At 60.4% G+C, this 24234-nt stretch overlaps 2 protein-coding genes across 3 annotated transcripts in view; one reads left to right on the top strand and one right to left on the bottom strand.

Annotated features, from left to right (window-relative positions):
• Positions 1–11647: 11647 nt before the first annotated feature.
• NKX6-2 (NK6 homeobox 2) lies at positions 11648–13163 on the top strand. The gene is made up of 3 exons (XM_066354938.1): positions 11648–12285; positions 12370–12542; positions 12742–13163. Exons 1-3 carry the CDS (start codon positions 11880–11882, stop codon positions 13000–13002), a joined length of 840 nt encoding a protein of 279 aa, XP_066211035.1. The 5' UTR covers positions 11648–11879; the 3' UTR covers positions 13003–13163.
• Positions 13164–14513: 1350 nt separating this feature from the next.
• INPP5A (inositol polyphosphate-5-phosphatase A) overlaps positions 14514–24234 on the bottom strand; it is a 148777-nt gene continuing 139056 nt past the window's right edge. Inside the window, exons 13-16 of one of the 2 annotated variants that reach the window (XM_066355184.1) lie at positions 18567–18678; positions 16832–16900; positions 15973–16009; positions 14514–15837 (exon numbers count right to left, since the gene is read on the bottom strand). In XM_066355184.1, coding sequence (XP_066211281.1) covers positions 15821–15837; positions 15973–16009; positions 16832–16900; positions 18567–18678 — 235 coding nt within the window. In that variant the 3' untranslated portion in view covers positions 14514–15820. Of the gene's footprint in view, positions 15838–15922; positions 16010–16831; positions 16901–18566; positions 18679–24234 lie in introns of both variants that reach the window. The other variant, XM_066355183.1, reaches the window with a different exon arrangement.

The raw sequence follows: 24234 nt of genomic DNA on the forward strand, positions 1-24234 counted from the left end.
GCTTCTGTAATAGGTCTCCGCATGAACAAATGGTGTGGGTGAAATTTATGTAACCCCAAAACTGTGGGGAGAAGGATCACTTCGAATTTATTGGAAGTACTAGGGGATGGAAATAATTTGCACGGTGGATAGCCCTCTGACACAGGATGACCAGGTCTGCAAATTCTGGGCGTCTCCCACAAAGGACAGAGGCCGGGCTGCAGGAGGACCCCATTGTCCACTCCAGGTGAACCCCGTGAGCGTGTTAGGGGTGAGAGCCAAGGGCAGTCGGCTCTGGTCCAAGCTGAGCTCTGGATGGACTCTGAGACCTTGAGCTGGTCACAGAGGGACTGCCCAGTGCTGGGGTCTGGCCCCACCCAGCTCCCAGACCATAATCCCAGGTCTACGTGGTGCCCTGTCCACAGCGGTCCAGCCCCTCTGCGTCAGGTCCCCCTCCCACGCTGGCAGTGAGCGTCTGGCTTGTCAATCACCTTTTAAAAAGTTCGACTTGTTTTCTTAATTTATGACTTGAAAGTAGCAACTTCTGTATTTTAAAAAATGAGTGTTTTCAATGATATATTTTACTATAGGCAATTTGTAAAACAAAGTCCTCCCAGCTGCTGCCCGTGTTCTGGTGCGTGAGTCCCCATTGTGGCTGGACAAGTCCCCTATGGTCTCACTTAACATGCCACAGGGTTTTCCAGTTCAAGATTTTTAGCCTGACCAGGCAGTAGCACAGCAAATAGAGTGTCGACCTGGGATGCTGAGGACTCAGGTTCTAAATCCCGAGGTTGCTGGCTCAAGGCGGGCTCACCAGCCTGAACACCTGAGCGTGGGATCATAGACGTGACCCCATGGTCGCTGGCTTGAGCCAAAAGGCTGCTGGCCTGAGCCCAAGGTCACTGGCTTGAGCAAGGGGTCACTGGCTTGGCTGGAGCCCCCTGGTCAAGGCACCTATGAGAAACAATCAATGAATAACTAATTGAGGTGCCGCAAATAGGAACTGATGCTTCTCATCTGTCTCCCTTCCTGTCTGTCTGTATCTCATGATTAAAAAAACAAAACAAAACAAAACAAAATAAAAACAACAGATGTTTTAACTAGAGCTCTCCGAGCATCCCCACCCTCAACAGGCCATCTGCAAACACCAGCCCCCGTGCACGGAGCACCTGTCCCAACAGGGCTGTTTGTCCGTGGGGTGGTGGGGACCTGAGCATGAGTGGGCTGGGTTGCTGAGCACCCAGGTGCCCTGCCACTAGGCCCAGGTGATGAGGGCTCTGAGTCCACACTTCACGTCCAGTCCTCATTTCACCCCCATGGAATAGCATCACCCAGGCACAGATCGTGGCCATCACATGCTATCCCTTCTCCAGCCTGGCTACCTCTGCCCAAGCTGGTGCCGTGTTCACACCTCCTGCCACTGGCTCTCTGGGTTCCTGGGTCCCTCCCTGGGACCCTGAGCCCTGGGAAGCCACCCTGCCTTTACCCCCATGCCCCCATCCACCTGGGGCCCTGAGCACCTGGGCCTTTCTCCTGTCCTGACTTTACGTCACAGTCACAGCTGACACAGCTTCCAGACTGATTTGGATAAGAAATTAGGTGGGTTAATAAACTAAAATGTTCACAGACCCTTGTGTATAAATTTCTATTAAGTTCCCTCTTCCAACTCTCTGGTCTCTAATAGTTTCACTTCTGTATTAAATAATTAAAACTCTATTTTCAATTGCTGTGAACAATTGTTTTTCCCTAATGATCTTTCCAGAGGAGCCAGTAATTTTATATCTTGTAAAGATGATTTACGGGCATCATTATCCCATTTCCCTGAAATATAACCCAGCGGCTCCACGCAGGGCCATCCGTATTCAATTAACGCTCCTTGCGCCAGACAGAGGATCGCCTCACGCCACGCTGTCCTCTCGTTTTATGATGATGATGATGAAGATGGGAACAACCAGTTTAATTATCCCATTTCCAGCCATGAAATCAATTTGCACCACGTGTTCAACCTTAAAGAAAGAAGGCGAAGCGGGCGTGGGCGTTGGCGGGGCTCCTGGAGAGGGTGGCCCAGCAGAGCCACCAGGAAACTCCCTCCTGGGCTTGGAGGGCAGCACTGGGGTCTGCCCCCCGCCCCGCCCGCCAGCTGGCTGGGTCCCCAGCCTCCAACCACAGGGCGACAGTGGGGGCTCAACCTGAACCCTAGGCAGCTTCTGCATGGAGCATTTCCGAGGTGAGGGTGACCTGTAGAGAGCGCCCGCCTGGTTCTCATGCCCCACGGGGGGGGGGGGGGCTGCCTCCTCCACCCCCCCAGCAGTGGGTTCCCAGGCTGACCCTGTTCGCCGGCCCCACAGGGCCCTGGGGTCCTGGGAAGGACTCTACACAGAGTGCAGCCCCCACCTTTGTCAGGGTGATTCCAGGGACGTGCTGGCCTCGCCACTCTGTCACAGGGCGGGCGCTGTCAGCCGTTGTAATCTAATTGTTCGACGTTTTTATCACAGCTCATCGTGACCAGAGGGAGATGACTAGATAGATTACTACTCCATGTGGTTGGCCATCGGCCGGGACGGAGCTGACGGGCCAAATTGCAGGGGACTCTTAAATTTCTTCATTACAGATTTTAATTCTTCGTGACAGGAGGCGAGAGGGGGTGTTCAGATAATGAAGTGGCAGCAGCCATCTTCCGCCCAATACCCAGGGAGGGAGCACCCCCTCACACCCACTCTGTTTTCTGGGCACCTCCTGCAAGCCCAGCTCTGGTCTGGGGGCCCTGGGGGGCTCAGGAGCTCAAACAGTAGTGACAGGACGGGGACCACCTTGCCTACGACTCTGCAGGAAACATCTCTGACACCAAAGCTCTTGGGCTCAGAACTGTCCCCCAAAGACGGAGTTGCTGAGCCTTTGCCCTGAAGCTGGCCATGTGCCCTGACACGGCTGCTGGGGGCGCCCCAGGTGGCATTTCCTACGGCATCTCCTCGTTTCCTCGGCCAGGAGCCCAGCGGGGACTTGCATCTCCTGTCTGTGGGGGTGTTATTCGTGATTTGTCCTTCTCCTCCCTTTTTGTCTTTAATTCTAGTTCTTTGTGTAACAGCACACTAATATTTTTCTATCGCCGACGTTGAAACCTTCCTCCCTGGTTCTCATTTACGGCTGGGTCTTATTCATGATGGGCTTCATCACCCTGAAAATATTTTACACGGTTTTCTGGCACCGATGTGGCTGTTCTCATGTCTTGTGATGGATTTTCGGACGGAGGGCCGTCGGGAATGACCCTGCTCTGCCATCCAGGGGGCACTGCCCTGCTCTGCCTTGCTTGGGAGCCACGCTCACCCTTGTTGCTCCCCCTACCCCCACCCCACTGTAGACCTTTCTCATTTATGGTTACGTTTCAGACCTGAGACCCTGCAGAAGTCTCTGTGCACAATGTCTGTGGAAGAGGCTGGGTGTGTGGACAGGGGAGGAGTTGCTGAGAACCTTGCTGGACAGGCCCCAGCCAACCAGGGGTCTGCTGGCTTGGGAGCCCCTCGGGGGAGGGAGCAGATGGGCCCAGACTCTGCAGAGAAGCTCCAGGTAGAGGTTGAGGACATTGGACCCTGGGGGCTGGGCAGTGGGGCAGAGCCTGGGGCAGGCAGACGGTCTGGGGCGGGTTGGGACTTCGAGGGGACAATAGAGGGCTGGCCTGTGGGTTCTGAGCCTATACACCCCCAGATGATGGAGCCCAGGACATACTGTTGCTCCACTCCACTGCCTGAGGACAGGGCCACAGCTGGGCAGGCACATTTCCTCCAAATGGCCCCGTGAGGTGACCCAGGTACAGGGGAGGCTAGGTGCCATGTGACCCAAGGGGCTCACAGGGTCACTCCAGAATGGCTTCCCTCCTTGTGCCTGAGGTCTGCCCCTTCCGAGGAACCTCTCAGGCAGGCCTGGCCTTTCCCTGTGGCCCCATTAGGCTACTCTGTGACTTGTCCACGGTGACGCAGGAATGGGATGTGCCCTAAGTTGCTGCGCAGTTGACCGGAGCTTGCTGCTCACGCTGCAGAAGCTGACTGGCTGGTCTGTGGTGTCCCGAGCAGCCAGAAATCTTCCTTGGGGTGGGGTGCACCCTCCCCTCTTTCCCTTCTCTGTCAGGACCCCCTTTTCAGGGCTCTCTGCTCTGCATGGTCATCTGTGGTCGGTCAGCTCGGCCACTGCTGGGGCCACGGTGCTCCCAGCCTAGCACGCTACATGCTCAGGACACACCCGAGTACCCAGATCAGAGGGTGGAGGCTCCTTTTTTGGAAGAAAATCCCAGGGACCACCAGGGCAGGACCTGGGGCTGGGGGGCCTCCACCATCCTGGGAGGGAACAGGGCCCGGGACCAACTTCTCTTTCAGTGTGTCCCCAAGCTGCCCACATGCTCTGGCAGGGACCTCCGTGGGGGGACTGAAATCTAGTTCCAAGCACAGGAAACTGTTGTCCTGCAGAGTGTGGTTGGGAGAACCCGGGACCGAGCCCAGGACCGACTGACTTTCTGATCTAGGATGGGTTGGACCACCCGTCCCACCTCCAGCGAGCCTGTCCTATGCCTGAGGCAGCGGCCTGCCCCACATAGTGGCCCCTCCTCTTGGTTCTGTCTGTCTGACTTGGGTCTTTTCTTTCCCTCCCTCCCTCCCTCCCTCCCTCCCTCCCTCCCTCCCTCCTTCCCTCCCTCCCTCCCTCCCTCCCTCCTTCCCTCCCTTCCTTTCTTTTTTCTTTTTTCTTTATTAAGTGAGAGGAGAGGAGGCAGGGAGACAGACTCTCACGTGCGCCCCTAGTGGGATCCAGCCAGCAAGCCCACTAGGGGCGATGCTCTGCCCATTTGAGGCCCTTGCTCCATTGCTTGGCAACTGAGCTCTTTTAGTGCCTTAGGCAGAGGCCATGGAGTCATCCTGTGCTCAGGGCCAAATTGCTCTAACCATTTGAGCCATGGCTGCAGGAGGGGAAGAGAAGAGAAGAGACAGAGAGAGAGAGAGAGAGAAAGAGAGAGAAGCTAGAGGGGGAAGGGTGGAGAAGCAGATAGGCACTTCTCCTGTGTGCCCAGACTGGGAATCAAACCTGGGACAGCCACACGCCGGGCGGATGCTCTACCACTGAGCCAACCAGCCAGGGCCTTGGTGTTTGCAAGAACCCTCATGGGCACATGGGTTGGCGTAAAGGGCAGCCTGGAGGCTCTGAGAATCGGGAACCTGTGACCCCAGTGGGCACCTGGCCTCACGTGTGGGTCCAAATCACCCCAGCTCTCTCCTAACCTCTGGTCTTCTGGGACGTCCCCCCCACCACCACCTCTCACAGCACCAAGCAGATAACTAAGGGCACAGCCATCAGACTCAGTTAGCAGTTTGCATGCTGCCCTCTCCCTCCCCCCTCCTCCCCCAGGGAACTTCCCTCCCCACTCTGGACAGGCGTTTCCTAGGGACCTAGGGATAGGTGGACAGTGGGCTCAGGCCAGCCCCTCCCCGCATGGCTGTGGACAGCTGAGGCTGCTGGGCCTCCAGACCTCCTTAGGAAGGGACACCCAGGGACACAAGGAGGCTGCCCCCCGGAGGTGCTGGCACAGCCTGACCCTCAGCCACCAGGAAGCCTCCACACAGTGCAGACAGCGGCCTGGACGGCGGCCAGGAGTCCTTCCGGAAGTGCCCACGTGGCCAGTGCTGCTCCGGTTCATCTGCAAAGGCGGGAGCGGCCAGACACAAATCTTCCCCTGGGCGCTCAATTAGTGCGTTTGGCAGGAGGTCAGACGCCCCCCCGGAGAGCAGCCCCGGGAGAGAGCTCATTACCCACGATCCCACACCTGGTGCCCGCAAGGCCCCTGGGGAATTAGTTCTGAGCCGTGATTTACGGTCCCTCCTTTGTCCTTTCCTGAAGGAGACGAGAGTCTCTGGACCTCAGAGAGCACTTCTGAGGTGCCGTGCACTGGTCTCCGAGGGGCTTGGCCTCTGCAGTCCTGGCAGCTGGTTGCTGCTTCCTAGAAGCCCCTCCTGATTTAGGTGACCGCTGCATCCCTCTCACCCAGCCCTGTTTGCACAGGTGCTTGTATTTCACGAGTTCCATTTCTTGAGAGATCTCGTCAGCTGCGGGGCACTGGCCCTGCCTGCCAGGTGTGTAAGTTTGAAAACCATGCCCAGCCCAGTGGGGTCTGGCTGTAGCAACAGGTAGCCACAGGTCTCCGAAGCAGGAAAGCTGAACACAATGGCATGCACAGGAGAAGCTCCCAAAGCTGGGAGGGCAGGGGACCTGGGGCACGTGGGGGGTGCAGCCTCTGGTTCAACCGGAACCACATCTGGAGCTCCAAGCTGCCTCTGCAGGGGAGTCATTCACACAGGTCATCCCAGCTCTTTTTAGCCTGGGCCCCCAGGCCTGCAGGGCATTGGGGAAGGAAGGAGGCACCGGTGAGACATTCGCAGGGAGAGACCAAGGCTGAGGTCTGGGCGGCAGACCTGGGCGGTCCAGAGGGAGTGTCTGGAAGGAGGGGGAAGACCAGGTGTGGGGCTGCCAGGGGAGCCCGGGAGGACGGAGGTGACCCGAGGTGCCTGCGTCAGCAGAGGGGGGACCTCACTGCAGCCAGACCTGTCCTGTGCACATCTGTCCCCAAAGCAGAGAATGACCCAGGGTCCTGCCGGTCACCTAGAAAGCTGCACAGGCCCCGCACACCCATGTGGTTCTGGGAGCCAGTGAGCAGGCGCTGGCCAAGGGAAGTCCTGCTGAAGGGAAGAAAGGTCAGCAAATGGACAGAGGGAACCAGGTTTGGGTGACAAGAGTCCACTTTCTGTGGATGTTACATATACGAAAATAAATAGATTAAAAAAATTTTTAAAGACTTTATTCATTTTTAGAGAAGAAAGAGAGAGAGAGAGAGAGAAAGGGGGAGGAGCAGGAAGCACCAACTCCCGTATGTGCCTTGACCAGGCAAGCCCGGGGTTTCAAACCAGCAACCTCAGCATTCCAGGTCGACGCTCTATCCACTGCCCCGCCCCAGGTCAGGTCCAAATACCTCTTAGAGAAATAAAGGGGCTGCAGTGTGGAGGGGCTTCTGCAAGGGGGGTGGTGTTAGCCCATCCAGGGAAGCCAGAGGGTCAGCAGGGGATGGGCTGGGGTGAGGGGTCCACCAGATGGCCCCACCCTGCCATCTAGATCCCACTTCCTGGGCCCTGAGTGCTGTCCAGGCTGCTTCCTGCCATGGAGGGGTGGGCAGCTGGGGCTCCTCTGTGCCCGTCTGCCTGGCCCCCTTCCTTAGCACACTTTGGGCTTCTTCCCACCTGCTGGGGTCCTAGCCTCCCAGGGCCTGGCCCGAGTCTTCCTGGGGAAGATGGTTGGCTCACAAGGTCCCGTTGAGGGGCTGCACACCTTTGGCTCAGGGTGCCTAGAGCCCCCCCGTGAGGCCTGCCCCCTGGGGGGCACCCCATGCACTGAGCCTGACACCAGGCTCTGGAAAGCCCTCTGAGGCCTGGGACAGGGGGGCGTGTTCATTTCTTCATTCAGCCACATTTTACTCAGTCCCCGAGGCACCCTGGGAGCGAGGTGCCTGCACCTGGATGCTGACATGCCTGGTCAGCAAATGCACTCAGCAGCTGCCCTTGCAGAGGGCCAGGTGACCGAAGGCTGAAGATGAGGGCCCAACTGTGACCAGAGTGGAGGAGGGAGCCATGAAAGGGTACCAGGAGAGTGTCTAGGGGGCAGAAGGTCAGTGCAGCAGGGGGCCTGAGGGAGGTTCAGGGGTAGTGGAGGAGGGAGGAGGTGGGAGGCCACCAGGGCCTTGGCCTAATGCCCTCTGGTTATTACACCGGGATTTGACCAAGTTGGAGCCCACCCAGGTGTGCTCCCTGCTCATTGCCTTTTACATAGTCTCCTCCGTCCTCCGCAAGGCTGGGGGTCAGGCGGTCAGCTCTCACACTCAGCCTGGCAGTGATGTGTGTCTACACCACACCTTTCCCCTGGGTCTGCCTGTCAGGCTCTGAGGGCAGTGGTCTCAGTCCTCCAGGTCCCCAGTACTTGTCCCGGGAGCTTTTGCTCAGGAGGGGGTTTGATTTGCTCTAGCTCCCCACCTTCAGCAATCCCAGAACCAGCTTACCCTCTGCACCCTCCAAGGCCTCAGGGCAGCAAATGCATCCCACCCCACCCCACCCACACGGGGTCTGGGTCACAAGATAACATCTGAGCCAGGGGTCCCCAAACTACGGGCCCGTGGGCTGCATGCGGCCCCCTGAGGCCATTTATCCGGCCCCCGCCGCACTTCCGGAAGGGGCGCCTCTTTCATTGGTGGTCAGTGAGAGGAGCATAGTTCCCATTGAAATACTGGTCAGTTTGTTGATTTAAATTTACTTGTTCTTTAATTTAAATATTGTATTTGTTTCCATTTTGTTTTTTTTACTTTAAAATAAGATATGTGCAGTGTGCATAGGGATTTGCTCATAGTTTTTTTTTATAGTCTGGCCCTCCAACGGTCTGAGGGACAGTGAACTGGCCCCCTGTGTGAAAAGTTTGGGGACCCCTGATCTGAGCAGAACCCAGCCCAGAGAGGGCGTGGTCAGGATATCACATGGACAAATATCCACTCCATTGGCTCCATTGGTAAGGTCTTAGTGAACTCAACGGATTCCTGTGTGGTTAAGGGTAGAATCTATGCTGCTCCTTCCCCAGGCACTGACCTGCCCAGGGTTTGGACACCACTGGCTTGGCAGGTCCTCCCCAGGGGCATGTCCCTGACCCCATGCCCTGTCGGGTCAGTGGTTCCGTCGGACATTGCAGGCGCTGAGGCAAGTCCTGTTTCCTGTTTACTACCCACCTCCTTGCGCACGGTGAGCTGGGGCACGAGTTGGCCACGTTCGCGTGGCTCTCCCAGGGCACGCCTGGCACCCAGCAGGTGCCCAGTAAATAAGTGTTGAGTGAATAGGGTCTCGGCCAAATAGCGCACTGTCCATTTCCTCCACGACACCGTTTGCGACGAAACGCGCCGCCGCTGGGGGCGTTTTCTCTGAGACCAGGAGGTGGCATTCGTGAACCTCTCCTCCGAGAGGACGTCCGCCGGGCAGCGTGAGCCCATAGGCTCCTTTCCGCCGGCGGCCACCGTACCTTCCCCGGAGGAGGGGAGTTCCTTTGATCCTGTCGAGGGGGCTGCGCCCAGGGGTGCAGGGAGAGGGGGTGCGCTGGGAGCCCGATAGTGGGTGGAGGGGCTACGGCAGCGCAGCGCCCAGAGAGGGCGGGCAGGAGAGACATTCACAAGCCTTTATATTGGGATCGGGGCCTGGAAGCAGGAGTCTCCTGCCTCGGCATCCAGAGTGTGGGGGAGCACCTGGGGGGCGGGCTCGGGAATCGCAGCGCTCAGGGCGGGGCGGGGCGCCTAGCGAGGGCGGCGAGGCTGCGGCCAGAAGAACGCGGAACAGAGACTGTCCTCACCCGCACTCCTGGCGACCTTAACTCACTCGGTCCCTCCAAAACCGCACCCGAGTCCCCCATCCCGGACCACTGGCCCAGGTTCCCAGGAGAGCCGCGCCCGCCGTGGCCGGTGGAGTCCTACTTGCGACTCCAAGTGTTCCCGACCTGGCTACGTAGATAGGCCTGGGGTCGCTGGGGCTCAAGGGAGCGAACCGGGGTCTTTTTCCTCAGCAGCAAAAAAGGGCTGGGAGTCCTCCGCCCGGGCGTTCAAGGAGCCAAAGCGTGGTACTTGGAGTTGGGCGTCTCTCCTGCCTTGAGCCAGAGTCGTCGGGACCCTTCGGTGGGTTGCCGCCTCTGTCGTCCGGCCGGGGCGCGTCCGTCTTGGCCTGCCCAGAGAACCTTCCTGCCACTGCGGCCCTGGGTGGGCTCGGTACCGCAGGGGAGGGGTCTGGCCCCCTCTCGGCCCCGCCTCTCTGCCTCCGGCCCCGCCTCGTCTCGTCCCACCGCAAAGCCCGCCAGCTCCCAACCTCACCGGAGCCAGAGCCTTGGCCATCCGTGCTGCCGCTTCCAGGAAGCCCAGAGGGTCCACACCCTGCGGCTTGGCTGTGGGGCGCACACACGCTGCTGTTTTTTCCGAAGAAGTCGGGCACGAGTGAGACCGAGGCACGTCTCGGCCCGGCAGACGCCGCGCGGTTCTCAGCGTGGGAACTCCCTGAACGGTGCTCTGGCTGTCCGGAGCCTGGCCCCCCTGGGGCCGATCGCTCGCGAGGCAGTCACGCCTGGAACCCACGACTGTGTGGCCCCAGCCGAGGAAGCGGGGAGAGAGACCTCTATGCGCGGGGCGGCACCGCACAGAGTCGGCGGCAGCTCGGTGCGCGCACGGGCGGTAGGGGCGACCATCCCACGTCCGCCCAGCACGCGACCAGCTGCTGTCCGAGCAGTGATCTGGTGTAGGGACTCAAGTCCCGTCGCTAACTGCCCGAAACGAAAACAGACCCCCGAGGGTCACGGTGTGAGCGGACACTGGGTCCCCTGCACAGAACCAAGAGGGTCGCCTTCGTGCGCTCCACAGAAACCCTGGAGGCCCGGGTGAAACGGAAAAGTCATCTCGGACGGACCGCGCGAGGCCCGAAAGGCCGGCCTGGCGCAACCCCCGTTTCGGAGCCACGAAATGGCTGTCTGTTCGAGCACGATGGTCACAACTCCAAACGGGCAGCTCACATGGCTAATATCCGCCCCTAGTTAATTAACATGTGACGCCACCCCGAAGGACTGGGCACTACTGCCCGGCATTGACTCAGCACCTCTCTCCACCGCGCCGAGTCAACCGCGATCTTAGGTGAACCCACAGCAGTTCTGGGGGTGGTTTATTTGTAGTGAGAACACTGTGAGTCCCACCCGTCTTTCTAAAGGCCGCGGGTCTGCCCGCTGCGCTTCGGGCGTGAACCCACGTGGAGGCCCTGGATGCGGCTCCGCACTCTGTGGCCGTCAGGGCCCTGAGCCTGCGAGGGTCTTCTTCCCTGGGCTCGGGCTACGCTCACGAGAGAATGGCCCCTGGGCTCGGTCGCAGGGCCCGGGGAGAAGCCCGGGGCTCAGGCTGACTCCTTGGAACAGAGCTACGATTTAGACCCGAAACCTCGCCGGGGAGATGGGGCCATCCCCGCGCTCTGACGGGGCAGAGGGCTGTCCCTCGGTCTGGGCGAGGATAAGATGCCTCCCGGCCGCCTCGCGTGTGGCCCCGGGATAGGACCCGCCACGGCGCCAGCTGTTCGTCAGCCAAGCAGAGCAGATTCGCGCGGGCCAAGTCTGGCCGCTCGACCGCTGGACTCTGAGCCCCGGTTCCCTCCGCCGCCCGTTTGCATCCCTGAGAGTGTCCCCGGGAACGTTTGCGGTCTTCCCCCAACCAGAGCGAGGGCAGTCGGGCAACCGAGGGTGGGGCGCTGAACGTATCCTCTGACCGCGCCCGCCAGCGGGAGCTTCGCCGAATGGGGCGCACGGGGATATCGAGCGGATCCTCAAATCTGCATTCTTTCGGACGATAAAATATGCTCTCGTATTTTTTCCTGATTTCCCATTAAAACCTTTGCCTAACTAAACTCCCATCCAACGGGATTTATTTCGTCCCGGGGGAGATAAATCCGGCAAATTTACAGCCCGGAAGGCACCTGCCGCGCTAATGGGCCCTTCATGGAGTGCGCGGCGGGCGGGGGCGCGCGGCGGGCGGCGCGCTGGCCAATGGCCGGGCCGCGGGCGCCCGCAGCCAATCAGCGCGCGCGCCACTCCGGGGGCCCCGCGGTTATCAGCGCGTCCGGCCCGCGCGGCGCCGCTCCGACCGACCCCGGAGCCGTCGTCCACGCCCGCCGTCCCCCGCCGCCCGGTCCGCCCGAACGCCAGCGCCCGCCCTCCGGGGCCGTCGGCGCCCATCCGCGCCCCGCGCTCCGTGCAGCGGTGCCCGCCCGGGCCGCGCGCGAACTTCCCGGGCCGGATGGGCGCCCGGGCCGGCGGCGGCGGCGCCCATGGACGCTAACCGCCCGGGCGCGTTCGTGCTGAGCAGCGCGCCGCTGGCTGCGCTGCACAACATGGCCGAGATGAAGACGTCGCTGTTCCCGTACGCGCTGCAGGGCCCGGCCGGCTTCAAGGCTCCCGCCCTGGGCGGCCTGGGCGCGCAGCTGCCGCTGGGCACCCCGCACGGCATCAGCGACATCCTGGGGCGGCCCGTGGGCGCGGCGGGCGGCGGCCTCCTGGGCGGCCTGCCCCGTCTCAACGGGCTCGCCTCGTCGGCCGGTGTCTACTTCGGGCCCGCGGCCGCGGTGGCGCGCGGGTACCCCAAGCCGCTGGCCGAGCTGCCCGGACGCCCACCCATCTTCTGGCCCGGCGTGGTGCAAGGCTCGCCCTGGAGGGACCCGCGGCTGGCCGGCCCGGGTGAGTGGCGCGTGCGGGAGTGGGCGCGGGGCGGGCGATTCTGGGCGGGGGGCGGCGGCCGCGCTGACCCGCTCTCCTGTGCAGCCCAGGCCGGCGGGGTCCTGGACAAGGATGGCAAGAAGAAGCACTCGCGGCCGACCTTCTCTGGCCAGCAGATCTTCGCGCTGGAGAAGACCTTTGAGCAGACCAAGTACCTGGCGGGCCCGGAGCGCGCGCGCCTCGCCTACTCCCTGGGCATGACTGAGAGCCAGGTCAAGGTGAGGCCGAGACCGGCGGCCTCTCGCGGGTCCCGCTGCGCGAGGCTGACCCTCGCGCCCGCGTCCTGCGAACGGTCCGCGCAGGGCTGCCGGCCTCGGCCCAGCCCCAGAAAAGCCATAGCCCTGCGGCCGGGGGTGGGAGTGGGGGCCGAGGTGCTGGCTGCAGGCGGCGGGGCCTGATGTCCCTGTGTACCCCCAGGTGTGGTTCCAGAACCGCCGGACCAAGTGGCGCAAGCGGCACGCAGCGGAGATGGCGTCGGCCAAAAAGAAGCAGGATTCGGACGCCGAGAAGCTGAAGGTGGGCGGCTCGGACGCGGAGGACGACGACGAGTACAACCGACCTCTGGACCCCAACTCTGACGACGAGAAGATCACGCGGCTGCTCAAGAAGCACAAACCCTCGAACTTGGCGCTGGTCAGCCCATGTGGCGGCGGCAGCGGCGCGGGGGACGCCTTGTGAGGCCGCGCGAGGCCAGAGGTCCAGGGTGGGGCGCAGCCAACGCCCCCCCCCAAAGCCGGAGTTGTATATATATTTTTACAGAATAAGTTATAAAGCGGCCGGCTCAGGCTAGGCGGAATCACTTTGTATCATCAATAAATTATTTAACACGACCCGTCGGAGCCGCGGCTCCCGCTGCCCCGCGTGTTTCTTCTTCCCTGATCCCTCGCCGGGCCGCCTGGATCCGGCGCGGGTCCTGCGCGTCGGAACTGACCCGATCTGGCGGCGGGAGCCGGGGGACAGCGTAGGCCCGGTGCCCGTGAGGGTGGCCCCGACCCCGCGAATCCTCCGCGGGAAGGAGCCGCAGAGCGCGGCGCTGGAGGAGCCGCGAAGAGCCCGAAGGAGTGGGGCGCGTGGCGCGGAGACGCGGGCGACAGGTACGGTCTCCCCTCACCGGCGCCGTGGGCCCGCGTCGTGTCGGCTCAGGTGGATAAGGTTTAGGGCCGATTGGAATACATTTGGGGGTCGTACCTCCCTCCTCCCTCCTCCCTCCAGCTCGCGTCTCCTGCCGACGCATTTCGCTCGGATTGTGTATTAAAACAGCTTTAGCCCCAGTAGCTGAATATTTGCAAATACGTCCTGACCTCGCATCAGGCAGAATAAAAGGGGTCTTAAATTCCTCCGCATCGTGGCCCTGCAGCTCCCATTATAGACTCTTCCTCTATAGAAAGCGCTATTTAATTGAAACTGGGAATAAGAAATGGGGACCCTCAGCCCACCGGGACAGCGCAGTCCAGTCAGCAGCCTGCGCCTCCTGCGCGGGGAGCTGGGTCTGGAACTCCGCCTGGCGCGTGGGAGGACCCGGCAGAACCGGCCAGCAGGGTCCGGGATGCCCTCCTCTGGGCCGGTTCCTCCTGGATCCGAGGGCTGGTCCCGGTACCACCATCCTGGTTCTGTCTCTGCCAGACTCTGTGGCCCCAGCTGTGCACCTTGCATCTTAATGGGCACAAGTCTTGAGTGTTAATTTGAGAAGTTGAATGTGCAAGAGTGCATTACTGACTTCTCTTGGATGTTTTGAAAGCAGCTGAAGTGTTCTGTTTTTTTGCAGTAGGCTCTACCGTCGACTGAAAACCAGACATTTGTAAGGAACCACTGCCTGTTTTTTTTTCTTTTCAAGGGAACGATATGGAATTTATTTTATTTCCATTAAGTGATGTGTTCTCTCAGCTCAAGTTTTAGGGCAAAGAGATCCCCATTTTAGGTTTGAGGAAAGCCGCGCAATTACATAATCTCATTAAGAAATGCCGAGAGGTGAGTCCCATTAGTTTCCACCACAGTAAAAAAGCTGAAAGATGATTTTTCTGCTCTCAACCCATGGCTTCAGTTTTGTGTGAGGGTGTCTGACGGGACGAAATGCCGGGATTTCTAGCCAGCTTGGTCTGCAGCAGGCTGAGGGTGCCGCCTGCCCGCCCATCACTTAGCATTTCAAAGGGGACCCGCGGGGAAGGAAGAGAGACAAAGCCAAGCAGAACTGTGTTCACCATGTTCAATTTTATTGCTTAGGAACCAGAGCGGTCATTTCTAAAGGCCACCATAGTGACCAGCAGCTGAAACCCCGTTGAACAAAATCTCCGTTTGGCTGTGGACAGCGCAGTGACCGCAGCCCTGACCCAGACCACCACATATTGTCAAGAACACAGATCAGCAAGCGGCCCTCCGCCACCGCACTGGTAGTGACTGACCCAAACACAGTGTCGCCCGCCCCGCGGGGGCTTAGTGTTCTAGAGCAGATGAGAGAGTGCGGCCCCTCACCCGCAGCGGGCCGGCTCTGAGGCCAGGCTGGGAGCGTGTGGGCAGCGTGGTGTCTACCGGGCGTTTGCAGCTGAGCCCAGGGCGTGTACAGTCCTGTTTCTCTGTTTTTATATACAGCCCATGTTAAAAGCAGTTTCTATTGGAAGCAGACTAGGCTATTTTTATTTCTCCCACGATATTATTGTTTTATGTATAATACTTGGCACCATAGAACAGTAACAAAAGACAGACAAAACGGTTTACAAAATTCTTAAAAGGTACACCCAAGCTGGCTATAAACTTCACATTCAGGTCTTAATATCACACAGAAGAAGGCAGAGGAGCGTCGCTGCGAGTGTGGCTGGGTGTGCCTCGCGATCAGCGCGGTGCACGGCCGGTCACCCAGCTGTTCTGCAGGCGTGTGCATGTGTGTGTGACGTTCGCCTAACTGACCCCTAGACTCCGACTCCGCCCACGGACAGGACACTCTTGAGCATTCATACTGGAAAGTATATTTAGCGTAAGTTTTGGTAAGATTTATAAATTATTTTAAAAAGTATATATTTATATCTATTTATATATAAAACTGGGACGCAGCTGCAGTGAGAACCAAGGGCGGCAGCAGAGGGGGCCCCAGGGCCCTGGCTGTCCTCGCAGTGGCCCTTGCCTGGGTTGGCGCAGAGCCGCACCCACAGCATGCCGCCCGCCAGCAGGGGGTGACTGGCCCCCGAGGGGTCCCCAGGCTGACGCCTATGACACACGAACCGTGAAGTCTAAAATACAGAACCGCCGCGTTCTATTAGAGTTTTGGCAACAGGACTGTGACTTATTAAAAAACCCAGTATGTCTACGTAATGTCACACGAGCAGACGGGACAGTGAGGTATGTGAGGCTCCCGGAGGCTGAAGCGCAGTGTGGGCAGGCCGCTAGCGGTGGGCGCGGGCGGGTCATCGGGGCAGCTGCTGAGTGTGGGTTTCAATGGACGCGACTCCCCTCTGCTCCTGGGCTACAGGCTGGGCTCGCGTGTGGTCCTCTCCGGGTCCTCGTGTCACAGGCGCTGCCTCCCTGTGCAGAACCAGGGGTTGGTGACAGGGACAGACACACCGGGAAAGCTCAGAAAAGGTGAACTCAAGGGAAGGAGCATATTTACCACACGTCACTGCACGACACAACACTTGTGCACGCGTGCGTGAGCTTTACCTGCCCCGGGCGCCACACGGAAAGCCAGGAACACGGGCTGCGGCGGAGAAGAGGAGGCGTCAGCACCCAGGCGGCCCGGCGCACCCCCACCCTCGCGCCAGGGCTGCCTGCAGAGGGCCAGGGAGAAGGGAGGCTGCGTCACCTGTCCTGTACACACCAGATGACCTGAGGGGAAGCCGGCCGGCCGCCAGGGGCCCCAGGCAGGGCGCCTTCACGTTTTGTAAAAACATGTTCTTTCCAGATAAAAACTAAAAACTAATGTAAAAGCTGATTTCAAGACAGCTGACTGCGCCCGCACCATGAGGGTGGGGCAGGGTTCTGTCCTCCTCATGGCTGCTCCCGCCCACCCCAGCTTGGGGCTGCTCTTGGAGGATGCCCAGCGGCCTCACCCAGGGGCCTCAAGGTGGGGAAGCGTGAGGGCGGCCCGGCTGCCCAGGGAGGCCCCATGGTGGCCGCACAGCCTCGGGGAGGAGGGCTGGGGGCTCCCTGAGAGATAGGCTCGTGTGCGAAGTGACTCCTGACACGGGGACCTGTGACACCGCCCGCCTGCTGAGAACTGCTCCACACGAGGACAGTGAAGCCCCTCAGACACACTCGAGAAATGGCCACGGAGACGACCCATAGGGACAGTATCTCTCTTTCTTTTTTAGAAATAGTAAAACTGTATTTTATTCTACTGGGACTAATCATTTCTGCCTTCCCACCTGTCCACCCACCTCCCTACCTGCTGGTATTTTATTAAAACTGAGTGCGAGCAGACCACGGGCCTGTCCTGGGGAGCCCAGCTGATGAGAGAGAGAAGCAGTGGCCCTTGCCTGCCCCTCAGGCCCGGCCCCTGGACCACGGCCGGCCACATCACCTTGTGGTCTCCCATGCAGACGTTCGGCCCGATGTGGTCGTAGGTGACAACCTTCTCCTCGCTCTCCGACTGGAAAAGCAAACAGAGGGAACTGTGTGGGAGGCAGGAATGTGGGGCTTCCCCGGGGAGCAGAGGGGACCGTCCTTTGAGTGAGCCACTGATCAAGGGGGTGGCTGGCTGGGGGGGGGCAGCCCCTTGGTGCTTGGGACCTGGTCTGCCGGGGGGTAGGCACAGTGCCCCAAGCCCATCGCAGTCACGAGCTGCCGTGCCCGCGCCTCCCGCCGTGCTGGGTGAGGGTGCAGAGCTGTCCCTCCGCTCGGACTGGGCCGAGGTTTTCCATCCGCGGCCGATCAAGTTACAGCCCATGGTCTCTGGTGCAGCGGGAGCTCAAGGTCAGATTTCCCTCCTGGCGCGCCCACCTGCCCGGAGGTGTGGGCACTCCCACCCTCACAGTCAGCGCCACCCCAGCTGTGGGGACATTCATCAAAGGTGGTGTGGTAATTTACAAAGGAAGCATAAAATTGTGGGTTTCCAACAGCGTGGTCCGGAGACAGATAAACAAATGACTGGGTGTGCACGGTGCACTGAGCGTCCGTCACAGGCCTCCAGTAGCCCACCCGCCCACCCACCACCCTCGGCGTTTCCGGGCGGGGAAGCAGCCAGAACACGATGATGAGGAAGCCTAGCGTGGAGTGATGGATGAGCCCAGGGTGCGGCCCAGTGCACCTGCGGCCTGAGTGCCCCTGCCCAGCAGCTGGGGGAGGGCTGTGGGACCGCTGCCCAGGAGCCGGGCTCGTCCCTGCCGGGTCTGCAGCATCAGATCTTGTCCCCCAAACTGGAGAAGACATGAACGAGTGTCCAGCAGCTCCCCCGGGCATGGGGAACGTGGGCTCCTGACACCTTCCCTGCTGGTCTAAGACTTGAGCTCACAGTGCAAAGTGGACTTTCCTTGTTTTCGATGTTTTTCTGGATAGGTGACGCCTACCTCATCCTGGAGGCACCTGTCCTGGCCGCAGCCAGTGCTCAGCTCACCCCACAGGCAGAGCTGCAGGCGTGGGCCCAGAGGCAGGCGCTGCACAGGCTGGGGAGGATGGCTGAGGCCCCTGGCCGGCTCTCAGGGCAGCCTGCAGACAGGGGAACCTCTCCCCAGACTCCCAGGTGCTCCGGGCTCAGGGAGGGGCAGCCAGGGCCAGCTCACCCCAGGGACTCCAGCAGGGCCTCTGAGAAGAGGCTGCAGGGGCCACTGCAGGGGGTGCGGGGCATGGGGGTGGTGGGGCGGGCCAGGTGGGCTGGGCTGTGCGCTTAGGGCAGCACCTGCGGCTCTGCCTTCCTGCCTGCAGCCCCTCCTGCCCAGTGGGGAGGCCCGGGTCAGGAGCAGGGCACGGACAGGACGCACCGGGCTGCCCAGGGGCTGGGAGGGAGGCACTGGGACCTGAAGCAGCGAGCTCACGTCACAGCGTCCGGCTGCTGCCCCCAGGGACTCAGTGCCGGCTGTTCTTGTACTTTTTCATTATTACATCGAGGGGGCTGACAAACCAATTCAGATATTGATTCTTTTGAAAACATTCCTTTTGTGTTAAAATGTGGTAATTGAAAAACCCTGGGCAATCCAGAGGCTGCAGGAAACCCGAATACCTCCCAGCATGGGTCTCACTGGGCGCCTCGCACCTGAGCGCCATCTCCAAAGTGACTGCAGGCCCCTTGCAGGACGAGGCCAGGGCTGCCCACCACTCACCCTCAGGATCAGCTCCTTGGCAGACGGGGACATGAGGACGCGGTCGCACCAGGCGGGGCACCGGGTGTTCATGTACTGCCTGCCCTGGCTGGCGTCCTCGCTGTACGGGTAGCTGGGGAAACAGGACCAGGCAGGTCAGCGCTGCCAGCTCCGGCCTCTCTTCCCCGTCCCGACAGAGGGCTGCTGGGATTCTCCCCCGAGCCTCCTCTGCCAGCAGTGCTATCCAGAGAGAGAGTCCCTGTACAGAAGTTTCTAGAATATCAAGTCAAACTCATCCCTTTAGAGGGCTGAGGTCCTCTGTTAACTTGGCTTTGCTGTGGACATGGTCTTAAGTGCCACAACCCCCGCCTGGGAAATGGCGTCAGCACCTCACGCGCCCGGCTCCCGGCCTGCACCCTAGTGACTGGCATGTGACATTGCTGTGGGCCCAGAGGGAGCCGGCGGACAGTGGGCGTCCAGCCTGGCCTCTCACCCTTGTCCCCACAGCCTGCTCCCACCTCAGCTCTCCTCTCAGGAGGGGGCAGGAGCCCAGGCCATGGCCTGGGTCAGCGTTGTGGTGGAGACTGTCCCTGCCCTGCCCATGCAGGTCCCACTGCACTGCCTGCTTGGCCATCAGGAGAGGCCTTGGGGCCCCTTTGGGAATGCAGCCACCACAGCCAACCACCTGACCAGCACGGGACACAACGAGGGTGAGGAGCAGGCTGGGGTGCTGCCAGCCCAAGGTCGGGCCTGTGGCCACCGCTGAGCACAGCCCACTGTCCACAGATACTGGCCACCAGCCCACACTGTCCTGCAGCTGCCCGTCCCTGGCCCTCGTGTTCCCCCCTGCGAGCAGCTTCCTCCTGCTTCCAAAGGGACCGTCCTGCCTGCGGGCCCTGCACTGCCCATTGGGCTTCTTCACCATGAACACTGCTCACCCCACCCAAGCGGGCGCGTTGATGGGGACGGAGTGAAGTCACATTAAATGAACTCGGGAGGCCTGGCTTTGCGGTCAGTGCCACCCCGTGTGCTGTCCTCTCACTCGTGGTGCCCCTAGCATGGCCGCGCCAGAGACTAACGCGTGTCCTGTGAAAGTCTCGTGTGTTCTTATGGGTTAATCCCAGTGAGTTGTACGGTACTGCTGTAAAGGCCCATTTGCCATTACGTCTTCCTGCTGGGGCTGGGAGGGAAGTGTGAGACTGACTCTTGCCCTGTCCTCCACCCTGGGCCCCTGACGGGCATCAGGGTCACACCTGGGTCTCTGCTGGAGTTGGTTCACCCACAAAGCTCTCACCAGAGGCCTGAGTGGGCCCCGTGTAGGGCACCCGGCTCGACGGCATCAGGACCCACCGCCGCGGACGTGGTTGTGCACCGACGCAGTTCCCACGTCCAGCCCTGCTGACTCTGGAAGAGCACCAGCTGTCCACAGACCTCAGGACACAGGGCAGCAGGCGCCACGCCTGTCTCCACACGGAGGACAGCACCTCGTGCGGCCTTATCAGTTTAACCCAACTGGGACCTGCCTGGCCTGGGGGGCACCGTCCGATCCGGGTGCCCACAGTGGGACCCCCACAACTCTCCCCTTTTCCAAAGGACAACAGACTAAGTCCCCTCGCTGGGACACAGGTCAGGTGGAGGGTGTTTGCCATGAAGCGGCTGTGAAACATGTCTAGCAGAGACCTGTGACCTGGTTGTCCTGACAATGGCCACTCAGCACCTTGCCCGCTTCTCTACCCAGCAGCCCTGCGCTCTCTGGCAGCCTCCGTGCCAAGTGTTGTGAGTCAGGGGCTTCCTGTCACTCCAGAACATTCCATCGCTACCCTGTGGCGCTGTGAGGGGTGTCCAGCCACGTGGCTTCCTGGCCTCAGCTGTGTCCTGTTTGAGTGGCTTCGGAGGAGCAGGTTTTTGGCCACAGGCAGCTCGCCAAGAGTCAAAGGAACCGGGCTGCAAAGCACCGCTCAGGGACGCAGGCTGCTCAGACCAGGCTGACGTCACCTGTTTCACATTCTACTCGGCTGCATCCGAGACACGTTTCTACAACGGAAGCTCCCCTCCCACAGAGCACCTGCAGCTGTGCCCTCTGAGGAGGCACCACGATGTCCACCTACCCCAAGGGGGTGCACCCCAGGCCCAAGGTGCAGTGAAATCCCAGCACGTCTGATCTAACACACCAAAGGCGACTTTCAGTAGCTGTGTGCATGGTGGTCCTGCGCACACCACGGGCAATGAGAGTACGCTGGGTCTGCCCGCTCTGCACTGGCCGGGACCCGACGGAGAGCCCAGGGCCATGGCCGGGCCTTCACCCTGCAGCCTAGAGGGCTCAGCCACTCCCAGGGCCAGGCCTCTCCCCAGTAGGGTGGTGCTGGCCCGGACGGGTCTGGGGAAGGCCAGCGTGGCCTGGAAAAGGAGGGGAGCCTGGCAGTGCCACATCCTTCCTGCACCTGGCCAGGCACTGCCCCGGTGGCCCCACAGCAGGGCGCGGCCACTCCCTCGGGGGCTGACATTGATTAATGCGGCACTCGCTGTGCACTCAGACTTATCTGAAAGCAAACCCCGAGCAGGGTGGGACTCGGGACAGCGAGGGAGAAGCCGCGTAAGGAATGGCAGGGTGATAAAGCTACAATCGCCCCCTGTCCCTGAGGCTGCCCCACCTCCCCACACCTCAGGATGTGGGCCCTGGCCCCTCTGCTGGGGGACACGTGAGCAGGCTGAGCAGGCCAGTGTCGGCGTCACCACGGCCCAAGGCCAGTAACACAAAGCCCTGCTGTGCTGGCCAGGGTGGAATCTGCAGGGCCGCCCAGTCTCAGCAGGAACTGGGGGTCCTTTCTGAAGCAGCCCACCAGGAGCAGATGGGGAAGGGGCGGATGCCCTCTCACGTTCCTCAGGGAGGGTAAGGACAGGCCTTCGAACCTCCCCTGGTAAGGTAGCAGCTGCCCCCAGGTTACAGCTGTGCACAGTGACTGCCAAAGCACCCTGCATGGAGGCCGACCTAGCCACAGAAAAGGTGTGTCACCAGGGCTCATGCCCCGCTTGCAGCACCGACACCACTAAATGCAACACTGTCACGTCCGATGTCAGGTGAGAGAGGCTGACAGCTTGCCCCGCACCCCGGGCCCAGCTCCTGGGTCCTGAGCTTTGGGGGGGGCTCACGGTCCAGCTGGACAGATGCACATCCTGCTCCCCTGAGCACCGGGCCTGTAAACAGCAGGGAGGTCACCCTCCTTGCATGAGTCTGCAATTTTATGCACGTTGTTACAGACACGAGTCTATAGCTGGTCAAACTCCAAGTCATGGCCCACAAAACATTTGAAAAGAGCCTCCCAGTCGCTACCTCAAAAATGAACGTGTCTGTAGAAGAGTCAGCCTTGTCCAGCATGTCGGGCCGTGTTACACACAGTTCTGTCGTTTTCTAGAGCTACAACTTGGTCTTATCCTGTAACCGGGTGTTCCGCTGTGCAGTGAGCCTGCCTGTGGGTGGGAGGGTGGGAGGGTGGGATCCCACCCGACTCTCTCTGAGGATGGTGACACTTGGTGAAGTTAGGATGGACAGAGTCAGGGCCGACACTGCCCTGTGCTCAAGGACGATGCAGCAGGAACAGCCCACAGCACAGTGATGCTGGCCCACCTACCCCACAGCCTGGGAGGTCGAGGGTCGTGACCCCAGCACCACCAGCCAGTCTGGCTCAGTGACCTGCACGGAGGTGGGTGGCCGCTCCGGTGCCAAGAGCAGGGCTTGCTCAGGCGTAAGGTGTGCTCGCCGCCACATCCCCGTCAGCAGCCCGTCCCTCGATGGGTGCGTTCTGGCTGTTTGCAGCTTCTGGCTGGTCTTGGCTGTGAGCGTGGACTGCTGGGATCCCAAGGCCCCTCTGGGGTCCGGAAGGTAGACACGGTACTCATAATCACACCAGGACACTGTCTGCGCCCTCACAGGGCTGACACGGGCCGCCTGGGCGCAGTGGGAGTCAGGTCTGTGCCCCTGTGTCACTCATGGTCACAGAGCGACCACCTTCCGAACACCTGACGAGCAGCACAGCAACTCCACAGGACTCTCAGGCCTCGGACACACGGTTCCGGAGGCCACAGACACGCCCACAGGATGCCTCCCGGGGATGCCCGCTTCACGTGCCACCCAGATACAAGATCTCAGCTGTCGTCTATGAAGCTGAACTTAAAAAAAATTTTTTTAAATGTGAAACGATGCCATTCTTCTGGGAATTATTTTTTGGTTAGGCAATAGTTAATTTTTTTCACAAAAATGTTACCATGCAATGGTTTGTTGTTGTCATTAAAAAGTAAACTAATAACTATTTTTAAGTGATGGTAACCATCAGCAGGTGCATACCACGTAGAACAGCCTTTTGGGGTCTGTCATTCTAGCCGTGGAAAGGGGTCCCGGGACCACATGGGCGAGAGACACTGCTCTCTGGGACTCGTCCCTAAAGTCAACACCAGCCACTTTGGGGTTGGGACATGGCTTTTCTTCATGGTAAGTGGGAAGGTTCAGCTGCGTCATCAGTGAAGGACTTGCACAGACACTGGAAAGCGAGCCGATCTCAGCGACAGAGCAGCCAGTGGTTGTATTTAACACACAGACACGGAGACTCTGGCCTGGTCCACATGGCCAGAGCACTGGGAGCTGTGGGGACAAGGAGGGGACGAGGGGGGGACTTCGCCCTGTTGCTGACGCAGACCAGTGTGATGGCAGGAAGGAGGTCATCTCTGTTGCGGGCCGCTCCTTGGGGACCCTGGGTTCCCTAGCTTCAGGAGAGGGTGGTTCTGGGAAGGTCTGGAGAGCGGGGTGGGGGTGCGATCGGCAGGGTCTGGGCCTCAAGGCTCAGCACCGGAGAGGAGAGTGTGCCCCTGCAGGGATGGATCCCGGCACCCGCAGTGCCCACTGCCCTGTGCCATGCGGGCTGCAGGGACACTCAGCGTGGTGGTGGCCACCGTTCTTCTCTTTCTAGGCACCACTACCTTCTCTTTCTCCTCCTGTCTATTTTAAAACCCACGATGGTAAATAATACCCCAGGCCGGGATGCAAATGGAGCCAGAGGCTCCGCCCCTCTAAGCAGCTGTCACTCACACTGAGCTACCTGGGGAGGCATGGCTCCTGCCATCAGCTCCAAATAACCCAAATCTGGGTTCAGAGGTAGGAACTGAGTGGATGCTGGGACAGAGGGGGGTGGTGGGCAGGGCCACCTGTCCCTCTGCGGGGCCTGGGCACAGTGTGAGGAAGCTTCTTCTCACCAACGTTTACTTCAAACAACTACCGTTATGGTAACTTCTGCGCCAACACGAAGTGGCAGTTTCAGAAAGCTGTGTGGAGAGCTCTGCCATCCTGTCTGCCCACCGGCCACTCTGCACATGCAGAGCCCTTCGTGTGCGGGGCCCACAGGAACCCTGCGGGCATCCTTCCGGGTGGGGCTGCAGCGTCTCTGGTGGAGGCACAGGAAGGGGCCGGGGCCTGTCCAGCCGCCTCCTGGCTGCTCCGAGTCCAGCCTGGCTCTGCGGCAAGTCTGCCTCCTGACCGCCAGCCGCCCCTACAGTTGTCCCTGACGAAGGGGCTATGCTCGGCTGGGAAGAACGAGTGTTGAAGGCTCCATAAACGTCTGAAATATTAGCATCTTCTCCAGCAAAATGACAGGCAGCATTAAGTTATAATCCATTAGGAGCAACGTTCTATTAGTCCGTG

Source organism: Saccopteryx leptura, chromosome 13 (assembly GCF_036850995.1).
Source record: "Saccopteryx leptura isolate mSacLep1 chromosome 13, mSacLep1_pri_phased_curated, whole genome shotgun sequence".
Taxonomy (NCBI): Eukaryota; Metazoa; Chordata; class Mammalia; order Chiroptera; family Emballonuridae; genus Saccopteryx; species Saccopteryx leptura.

Bases quoted from the DNA above. Each gene is read 5' to 3' on its own strand.
- NKX6-2 (XM_066354938.1), top strand. From the start codon at position 11,880: ATGGACGCTAACCGCCCGGGCGCGTTCGTGCTGAGCAGCGCGCCGCTG. The intron at 12,286-12,369 runs GTGAGTGGCGCG...TCTCCTGTGCAG, and splicing joins CCCGCGGCTGGCCGGCCCGG to CCCAGGCCGGCGGGGTCCTG. The intron at 12,543-12,741 runs GTGAGGCCGAGA...GTGTACCCCCAG, and splicing joins TGACTGAGAGCCAGGTCAAG to GTGTGGTTCCAGAACCGCCG.